The sequence below is a fragment of the Rhineura floridana genome, chromosome 11 (assembly GCF_030035675.1).
Source record: "Rhineura floridana isolate rRhiFlo1 chromosome 11, rRhiFlo1.hap2, whole genome shotgun sequence".
NCBI lineage: Eukaryota > Metazoa > Chordata > Lepidosauria > Squamata > Rhineuridae > Rhineura > Rhineura floridana.
In genome coordinates, this window is record NC_084490.1 from 35348422 (window position 1) to 35359242 (window position 10821).

General features: G+C 42.1%; 1 protein-coding gene across 1 annotated transcript; it reads left to right on the forward strand.

Annotated features, from left to right (window-relative positions):
- The first annotated feature begins 394 nt into the window (after positions 1–394).
- Positions 395–1729, forward strand: LOC133367915 (olfactory receptor 13G1-like). The gene is made up of 2 exons (XM_061592002.1): positions 395–457; positions 710–1729. The coding sequence occupies exons 1-2, from the start codon at positions 395–397 to the stop codon at positions 1727–1729; spliced, it is 1083 nt and encodes a 360-aa protein (XP_061447986.1).
- The last annotated feature ends 9092 nt before the right edge of the window (positions 1730–10821 follow it).

Genomic DNA, 10821 nt, shown 5'->3' on the forward strand with positions numbered 1-10821 from the left:
AAATAACGTAAGATATCACCTCAAACAGTTCAATCCTTTCCACATTTTCTTTGAAACAAGCCCCAACAGGGTCAATAGAGTTTTCTCCATAGCAATCTACTGGGAACAAATGAGTGTGCATAACGAATTAGTTCTTTAAGGATTTATATCAATATACACATTCAGAGGATCCTTCACCTGATCAGCTTTCCCTGAGTTGATTGGTTTAGCTCTTGTGTAATGCTGTTTTGTTAGTTTGTTTTAAATCATACACACAGCATTACATTTCCAGTCACTTACAGTGAATTAATCAGCTCATAAAGGTAGCACTCTGAATGCAGAGACTGTCCAAATTGGGAAAAATTATCAGTATGTCTCAACAAATGCTCACATTTACCTACAAGTGATATAAACCATGTTAAACATTGGATCGCTCAATGAAACCATTTGTGGTACTCCTCATCAAGAAATGGCAAATGTAAACAAGATTGATCATGGTGCTGTTTTGACAGGTCCTGTTAAATGGGAACTCCGTGTGACTTTTCTTGGGCGGGGGGATAGGCCTGACTATCTTGGGCATGTTTGATGTCAAACAGATGCCAATTTTTTTCCATTATGCACAGAAAGAGAGAAAGGGTGAGAAGGAAAGGGAATGAGTGGAAGAGAAAGGTATGAACTGTGTATGAATTAGGATAATTAATTCAACTTATGATACAATTTATCTGTTTAGGACACTGGCATCAGAGATACTGAAATAAAGAACCAGTCTGTTACTATGGAGTTTACACTACTCGGTCTAACTACCTCTGCAGAATTACAGACACTTCTCTTTGGGGTATTTGCATTCATCTATGCTACTGCTTTAGCTAGTAACTTCCTCCTCATCTTTATCATATGTACGTGCAGAAAACTCCACACTCCCATGTACTTCCTGCTCATTAACTTGTCCTTGGTGAATGTGTTGTCCATCTCAGTTACAATTCCAAAATTGCTCCAGACTCTTTGGACTCACAGAAAGACCATCTCTTTTTATGGCTGCATCACACAGATGTATCTATTCATTTGGTGTGTGGGAACAGAGCTTTTATTCCTCTCATTTATGGCTTTTGACCGTTATGCTGCTATCTGTCATCCTTTGCAGTACACAATCATCATGAGGAAGGAAGTGTGTGTTGGCATAGCCAGTGGAGTGTGGGTTGCTGGGATGGTCAATTCTGCTGTTCTTGTTGGACTGATTTCACGGCTTTCGTTCTGCAACTCAAACATAATCAATCATTTTTTTTGTGATATACCCCCATTATTACATCTCTCATGCTCTGACACCAGCCTGAATGAGTTGATGGCTTTTGTGTCAGATGTGATCTTTGGGATTTGTAGCTGTGGGTTGACTCTAACATCTTACTGCTTTATCCTGAGAGCTATCTTCAGAATCCGTTCCAGTGAAGGGAAGAAGAAAGCTTTCTCCACATGTTCCTCTCATCTCATTGTAGTCAGTTTTTACTTCTCTTCGGTCATTTACACATATATAAGGCCCAGCTCAGGCTACTCTCTAGACAAAGACAAATTTGTTTCTCTCCTGTATTCAATAGTAACCCCAGTTGTTAATCCACTCATATATTCTTTGAGAAACAAAGAAGTAAAAGAGGCACTCAGGACAATTACTGGAAGAGGCAGGCTGCTACAGAGACCTCAATCTGCAAAGATCTTCTATAACACCACTGCTGCTACTGTTGTTAGGGGGAGGAGTTGAACAGGGGGAAGTTGTTATTGTTATTGTTATTTTTTATTTCCATCCCGCCTTTTGTCCTAAAGGCCCTCATGGCAGCTTACAAAAAAACACAAATATAAAAATACTTCAATACATCAGTACATCAAAATACATCAAAATCATAAATAAAAACAATACAGTACAATAAGCAATACATAAATAAATGTGGGTGAGAAGAAGGATGGGCACAGGAGAAGTCCAAAGGAATGGATCTTGAGGGGAAACACCTGGAAGAGAGGTCCTTTCTCCATGATGACTGAGATGATGGATTAGCGACACCATGCTACTCAGAGTGGATTTTAGTCCAGCCACCACCGACTGCCCCAACCCAGATCATCAAATGGCACCAGTCTCTTTGCTCTGGGCTCACTCCTCGGAAGCTGTGGCAGCAGCTGCGGCGGTTTCCCCTCCAGCTCCTGCACTTCTCTAGTGGGCATAGGGCTGTAGCCTTGCTTTTCTCTTTGCTCCACATTTCAATGTTGTATTTATTATGAATTCTGGATTTCCCTTCTGTCTACCCAGATGACCTGGTTCATGTTAACTGTTTGCTTCTCAGAATATCGTGGCTTCCTTCTTTGAGGGAGTATTAAGGCATCATGCTTACCTGTTTAAGTGCTAAATAGCAGCAGATGCTGGGATTCTAACAAACCTAATAGAAAGGCTCCTTTCATTTATGGAGGAACTGGGATCCAGTGAAGGCTCCTACAGTGAACTGGAGTGGGGTGACATTTTTTTCACCACTCCCCCTACACTTCGTCTTATGCTACTCTGGAGGATCCCAAACTAAAAATCAAAGGGGCTGCAGGCAAATATCTGTTGGAAGTTGGCAGAAGTAAATTCTTGGATTGTTCATGTGCACCAAAATATGGGAATCAATTGTGGAACATAAAATTTAGGCTTTCTGAAATTTGTATACATAATAGCATTTCACTAAAAATAAATCCAAGTGGATCATAAAATCTTCCTTTTCATTACTGGCTGGCATTTTAAAGTGAAAACCATGTGAGTCAATAGACAGAGGAGTTCATCATAAGTAATGTTGTGGTTGTCACCAAAAGATGTTTCCTAGATGTATCCTATATCTAAGCTCCCTGACTAGATTTATCATATTCTTTTTCAAGCCTGGTGCCTATAAATGCTCTGAGGCATTAAGCCACCACATTTCCAACCCCATTCTTTCCTGTCTTCCACTCTGACCCCTCATCATGTTGGAAAGAAATCTTGCTGGTTTCAGGCAGTAGATGGTGGAGATGCCTGAGTGAATGGATGACAAGGAACCAAGTGGAGACAGTTACATTTATAAGCTATCATTGCCCTGAGATGTGATGGAACATGACCTCTTAATTTATTTGCCCTCTTGTTATGGGCACAAGAATATGTAGTGCTCCCAAACTCTGATAACTGCCCCTATTAAACTTCCACATTCTCTTTTCTTTTCCTCATGTAGAAAATGCAACATTGATACATGTCAGGGGTCACCAATGTAGCAGAAGGGGGCACACATGCACCTGGAGAGGCCTACCTTAACATTCAAGGAGTCTCCTCCTGCTGCTGAACTTAGGCTTCAAAGAACATTCAATCATAGCCAATAAAACAGATTGCAGAGTGTGCTTGATTGCAGTGCGTGTGTGATGCACATGACAGTTTCTCCAGTTTGCAAATGTGTCCATGGACCCCAAAAGATTGGCATCTCCTGCTACATGCTGAGGGAAGGCAGTTCCACACCACACATTTAAAACACATGATGTCCCTCAAAAACTCATGGGAACTGTAGTTTGGTAGGTGCTGGGAATCAGCTGTGTGAAGGGAAAATCAGTTCCTAAGGTTCTTTGGGGGGAGCCATGTGCTTTAAATGGGTGTCGGATGCACTTTAAATGCATGGTGTGGATCAGAGTGGGGGGAGGGAAAGGATGGAGTCAGACACTGAAGGAGGGAGATAGATGAATCAACTAAATACAAATCTTGAAAATCTGTCCAGCAGCATACTAATTATCTGTGTAGTTCACTAGATTTAGCACACTGAAATGAACCAGTCAAACATATTTCTGTTGATCTGAATTTTAGACTTCTTCCATATTCATATATGCTACAGCAGGGAACGTCCTCATCTTTGCCATATGTACTTCCAGAAAACTCCCATGTACTTCCTGCTTATCAAGTTGTCCTTGGAGAATGTATTCGCCATCTCAGTTACAACTCCGAAGTTGCTCCAGACTTTTTGAACCCACAGAAATACCATCTCATTTTATGGACGCATCACTCAAGTGTATTTGTTCATATGGCTATTGGCAACAGAACATCTGCTACTCACATGTATGGCTTTTGACCACAATGTTGCTATCTGTCATCCTTAGGAAGCCATTGACCAAAATATTGTAAACTGCTTAGAGGATTTGACAATGAATCACTAAAAATGAAAAATAAAAATGAATGCTTTGGATTCCACTCAGCATAGAGTATGACAATGTAATGACAATTTACAAATTTATGATCGTTATTCATAAATTAAAATGAATTTATTTATTTATTTATTTCCTCCCAGATAAATATTCCTGCCAAAGGATGCCAAGTTTGTGGTATTGTTGAAATAAAAGCCCGACCATATTATGGTTGCATCATCTCACAATTACAGGACACATGGCTTTTTCTGCTTAGAGGAAACCTCTTTATCATAGCTATACTTTTGGATTTGGATTGGTTGAGTAGTGCAAGGACCTGACTGGTCAAAGGAAATTGGCAGAAATGCCTCCCCAAGCTTCCCTAATGTTTGTGGGACAGCAGAGTCCCTTTGGTGTTTTTTTTGGGGGGGGTGATGGTGTTAGGATTGCTTGACATACTACATGGGAGGGCTGTGCCACAGTAGCCCTTGGTGGACCAACCTCCACTATACACCCCTCCATACACCCCAACTGTATTTTTATATATTATTCCTGATTCAGAGCTTTAACCTTTAAACAACTTTTCCATCATACATCTGTAAAACCGAGGTTTCAGGCTCAAAACATCCATTGCTGTCCAAAAAGAAATGCATGTCTCAACATGTCTTTGAATAGAGACAGTCTGCCTCCCTTCTTCTCATCTCAACATAATTATACAGCCATGAGAGAGGCTGTATGTACAGTATGTATACTGTAGCCAGTATGTTTTTTTCTCATTCCTCACTGATAAATTGAAACTACCCCCATGCCATTCTGCTGCTGCCCATAAGCTCATTTCAAAACAAAACTTTACAAAACGACTCACCATATGCTCAGAGGCACATGTTACCAAATTCTTCCAAGCTACAGAGGAAGTGGATTGGACTGTGAAAGACTAACTCAAATTGTGTTTGCATTTTGACAAATATATAGGGCAGACCAATATCTCAGAGAGGAGTTCAGGTCTCCTGCTCCCCTGGTGCATCCACTATAGCTGCCTAATTTCCCTGCTTTTTAAAGTTTGATAGAAAAATCTGTGGGCTATAGGTACATTCTTAAACCGCACATTTTTTTTGCCTACAAGTGAATTCATACTAAAATCACTTTGTTGATTTTGATGAGCAACTATAATTTCAAACATGGGCTACTTTCACACAGGGCTGATTGCGTTAGTTTAACGGATTAAAAAGGTAGCGCTTCTGTCCCGATTTCTAAAATCCCTTCCACAGTGCTGTACCTATTGTGTTCAACTGATATACCAGTATTTCATGCAACTATCTTTCACATGGATTGTTTTCATCCCTCACCCATTATACACATGCTCATGGGCTGGCATTGGATCACTATCCCCATATAGATCAAGAACCCTGCTAACCAGTTGCCCTAAGTCGTATCTACTCTTTTCTTTTTAAATTTTTCATTTCACACTCCTCCAGCCATTCCTTCTCCTTCAGCTCAGGCTCTCTATATAATAAGGAGAACACATCCATGTATTCCCCTTTCCATATACGCTCCTTTGTTGCTGGCAACAAGTGAGCGCCCAAGGGAGAAGACGTCTCCCCAAATGGCAAAGCACCAGCCTGAACATTAGCCAGAGGATCAGCAGACCTGTGGGGTGGTCCCATAGTAGGGCCACCCGCTGAAGTCCAACTTGCCTACAAGCCTCAGTAACAGCTTGCATTGGTTGACACAACCTTGTTCCATGCCCAGAAGGCACTGTACTTGTGGAAGGCACAGAATGCCACCCTTGCTGTGTACCTGCGGACCCCTGATGTATACCTGCAGACCCTTGATGTGCACCTGCATAGGAATAAGGAAACCACCCCTGCTGCACTTCCGTGTAGCCATTACCTGCAGCCACAGACTCACCATAAGCTAAAGGAACCGCTGGCTTCTGTACCACAGGACCTACTGGAACCTCAGAAATTTCAGCCTCCACCTCAGGCATCGAATAAGGAGGAGCAAAACGACCAGAAGAGCCTTCCAAGGCTGCCAAATGGCCTAAAACAGAATCCCAATCATTACATTGACTCTTCTTACTCTGGGGCCCCCAAGCCGCTTTAATTCTTACCCCAGTGACTTCCCTAGGCCGCTTATTCCACCTCTCCAAAGACTCAACACAAGCCAATACAGAAGCCATATCAGGGCCCTCCTCATCAGAAGATGAAGATTCCTGAGATGGCATGGGTGGCCTCAGCACCAGGCACTTCATCGCCTTCCCTTTCCCTTTAGGACCCCCTGCACCCTTCTTGGGAGGCATAATGGTAAAACTATGTTAACAAATGGGCCAAAAATCTGCCACAAACCAGGCAGTCAATTGTTTACTGAACTGCCCCCCAAAGGAGCAACATGAGCTCCAAAATGCAGAATGTGTTCAAAATGGCCACCCACACAAAGGAGCACAATGTGCTCCAAAATGGCCACCACACAAAATGTGTTAAAAATGGCTGCCTATATGAGAGAGCAAAATGTGCTCCAAAATGGCTGCCACCCCCAAAGGACAAGCAAAAGCCTGTGTAACAGGACCAAAGCCACCCCAAGCAAGCAAAAACTTATTTAATAGGGGTCAAATGCCACCTTAGCAAGGGAAAGCCTATTTAACAATAGGGGCCAAATAAACCTATTTAATAGGGGCCAAATGCCGCCTTAACAAGGGAAAGCCTATTTAACAATAGGGGCCAAATGCCACCTTAGCAAGTGAAAGCCTATTTAACAGGTGGGGGTAGCAACCAACTAGCCCCGATAGCTCTCACAGCCCAACAGGCACAAGATCCCTCAACAGAACCTGGGCTTGTCAAACCAATGTGCCCAAAGGCCTCCAGAATTTTATTTATTTATTTATTTAATGGATTTATATTCCGCTCTAGTTCAAAAAATTTAGAATTCAGAGCGGAGAACAGTAAGGCATAGTCCAATACAAAATACTAAATAACGCAATTAAAAAATATAAAAGTATATGTACTAAAACAATTTTCTACAACATTTTCAATCAGATGTTAAAAGCTTGGTAAAATAAAAATGTTTTTATCCGGCACCGGAAATCGATGATAGAAGTGGAAAGTCGTATCTCGGGCGGAAGCTGGTTCCATAAGGAGGGAGCGGCAACCAAGAAAGTCTTATTTCTGATAGCCGTGTGTCGGATGGTAAATGTTGATGGAACAATCAGAGTAGATTCGGTGGTCGATCTGATAGGATGGGAAGACTGGAATTCAGAAAGACGATTAGTCAGATATATCGGTGCTAATCCGTGTCGGGCTTTAAATGTTAGAACCAGAATCTTGAACTGGTGCCGGAATTCGATGGGGAGCCAATGTAGATGATAAAGAAGGGGCGTGGTGTGGACCCACAGACTGGTTCTAGTGATCATTCTTGCTGCTGCTCTTTGAACTAATTTAAGAGATCGGAGCGATTTTGCAGGTAGTCCGATGTATAGGGAATTACAATAGTCTAATCGCAAGGTCACTAGTGCTTGAGTAACTTTTCTTAAATCAGACATTCTCAGAAACGGTCGAAGTTGATGAACGAGTTTTAATTTAGCAAAAGCTGTTCTAGAAACAGCCGTAATCTGGGGTTCTAAGGTCAGAGCTGAATCCAAAATTATGCCCAAGCTACGGACTTGAGTCTTTAGGGGAAGGAGAACTCCATCTAGTGAAGGTAAATTGCCTAATTCTTGTGGAGGACTTTTTCCGATGAGAATGACCTCTGTTTTTTTCTGGATTGAACTTTAGTTTGTTCCTGTTCATCCAGTTTTGTAATGCCACAAGACATTGATTAAGGGGATAGACAGCATCTTTTGCATTCGGTGGAAAAGAGCAATACAGCTGAGTATCGTCCGCATATTGGTGATAATGAATTCCAAATTCCTGAATAATCTTACCTAAAGGTCTCAGATAAATGTTAAACAACATTGGGGACAGGACAGAGCCTTGTGGGATGCCAAACCGTAGTGGCCAGGGTGTGGAATGATAATCCCCAAGGGCAACTCTCTGAGTCCTGCCCTCTAAGAAGGAGTGGAGCCACTGTAAGACTATACTTCTAAATCCTATTTGATATAGGCGATCTAAAAGGATGTCATGATCGATAGTATCAAAAGCGGCAGATAGATCTAATAGAACTAGCAGGGATAAATTACCCTTATCTAGTTCTAGCCGAAGATCGTCCATTAGAGCAACTAAAGCTGTCTCAGTTCCGTGGTTCGGCCTAAAGCCAGATTGAAAGGGATCGAAGCCGCAGGTGGAGTCTAGAAATGTTTGTAATTGAGTGGCTACAGCTCTTTCGATGACTTTGCTCAAAAAAGGCAGATTGGATACTGGACGGAAATTATTTAACAGTGTGGAATCAAGAGAAGTTTTTTTTAATAATGGGGTAATAATAGCTACCTTCAGACATTCAGGTAAATAGCCTTGTTGGAGGGAGGAGTTGACAATTACACTGAGCCAGTTAGCTAATTCAGCTCTAGATATTTTTATGAGCCAGGAAGGGCATGGATCGAGTGGGCAAGTAGTGGGATTCATACCCTTCAGAGATTGGGAGATGTCTTCAGGGAAAACAAATTGAAAGGAAGAAAAAAGAGAGGAGTCATGAGTTTCAGATGTAGTATTATTTTCGTCTGTTGTGGTGGTATGATCTAAGATAGAACGAATCTGATCAATTTTAGCCTCAAAGAATGTTGCAAATTCTTGGCAGCGAGCCTGAGAATGAATTGTATGCGAAGCGGATTGTGGCAGATGCAGGAGATTATTCACTATGCGATAAAGTTCTTTTGGTTGATTATTCACTAAAGCAATTTCTGTTGAGTAAAAGGATCTTTGGGCTGCATGTCTACCTGAGGTATAAATTTTAACAGCAACCCGATCAAGTGGATCCTTTGTCTTTTGCCAACGACGCTCTAATTGCCGATAAACACGCTTCATTTTTAACAGTTTTATTGAGAACCAGGAAGCAGGTTTAGGTCTGGCCATTTTCAATGGACGGAGAGGGGCAATTGTATCTATTGTTTCAGACAACCTATTATTCCAGATGTTGGTAAGAATGTCAATTGGTTCTCCCGAATGGACATCGGGGTAGTCTTTGAGTCTGGATAAGAATACATCTTGGTCTAATAATCTTCTGGGGCGATATAATTTGATAAGAGGCGGCGCCTTAGCTGGAGAAGGCATAAATGATAACTTAAATTGGATCAGGTAGTGGTCAGACCAAAACAATGAGGAAGTGACAATATCATCAATTTGAAAGTCGTTCGTATCTGAAACTGGCTGAAAAATAAGGTCAAGGGTGAGGCCAGCTGTGTGAGTTGGGGTCCGTACTAATTGTTGGAACCCCAGAGTTGACATCGAAGTTATGAAGTCCTTTGTTGATCTTAGGGAGAAAGATTCTGCATGGATGTTGAAATCTCCTAACACTAGAAGATTCGGGGATTCCAGCATCAATCCTGAAATTAGGTCAAGTAGTTCAGATAGGGAGGTAGTTGAATAGTGAGGTGAATGATAGATTAATAGGATTACAGTGGGATTCTGGTGATTAAATTTTAAATCGAGAGATTCAAAACCAGGATGGTACTGAGATGATAGCCTAGATACAGAAATAGCTTTGCGGTGAATAATGGCTACACCCCCTCCACGATTATCTAATCTAGAATTCCAACGATGACTAGGGTTGCCAGGTCAGATGCATCCGAAAACCTTAGATTTTAGGGGCGGGCCAAATTGATGTCACGGGGAGGCCCAAGTGATGTCATGGGGTGGGCCCAACTTGGCACCCCCACTTATTTTTTCCTGTTCATTTTTCTCTGCTTTGGTTTTGCATAGATGCCCTCATCTGTGTCCTGTGCCCAACAGAAGCTCTGGGACAGGCAGGACACAGTGGCATCTCGTAGAGGACACCCTCCCCTTTCATGGGATGTATGATTTGTCCTGGCCCAGAGCAGATTTTGGGGCGGCCACCCTCAGTTACTTATTTTTTATGTTTTTATCACATCATTATGTATTTATGATAATATCAGAAGCCTGATTATTTTGATTGCATAAATGTATTGTTATTCTTGATGGGGATAGTCCCCCAATCACAGTGCTATATCATACAGGGTACCCCAACATGTATTTTGGGGTTCAGAGACATGTGAAGTTTGACTTGAAGTTGCTGTAGTTGTTTTGAACTTTCAAGCAAATAAGGAACTGGGAACTAGGAACCAACTTCAGCATCGTAGAATGAAGCCTAGGCATGCCTGAATCAACAAGTCACAACCTGGCTTCATTTATTGCCTACAATTTTGAAAGGGTGGGGTTAGAGCCAGAGGTTGGAAAAGTTACTTTTTTAAACTACAACTCCAATAAGCCCCAGCCAGCATGGCCACTGGATTGGGCTGATGGGGGTTGTAGTTAGAGCTAAGAGCTCTTCTAAAGATCTGTAAAACAGATTTAACAGTCGTGTGGGGGGCGGTTGACATTTTGGTGTATACCTCAGGAACCAGACCACCTAGAAACTTAATTCTTTTTAAAATTGAAGCTGACAGTCCAGAGATTAAGGGGTGCTAGCTGGAGAGCTGGAGGGCCCCCAAAAATCCAGAGACTCTGGCTGAAAAACGGAGACCTGGAAACCCTAACGACAACCCAGCTGCTGGTCTCATTGCTCACGCCGCCGCTGTGCCGCCTCTCCTCA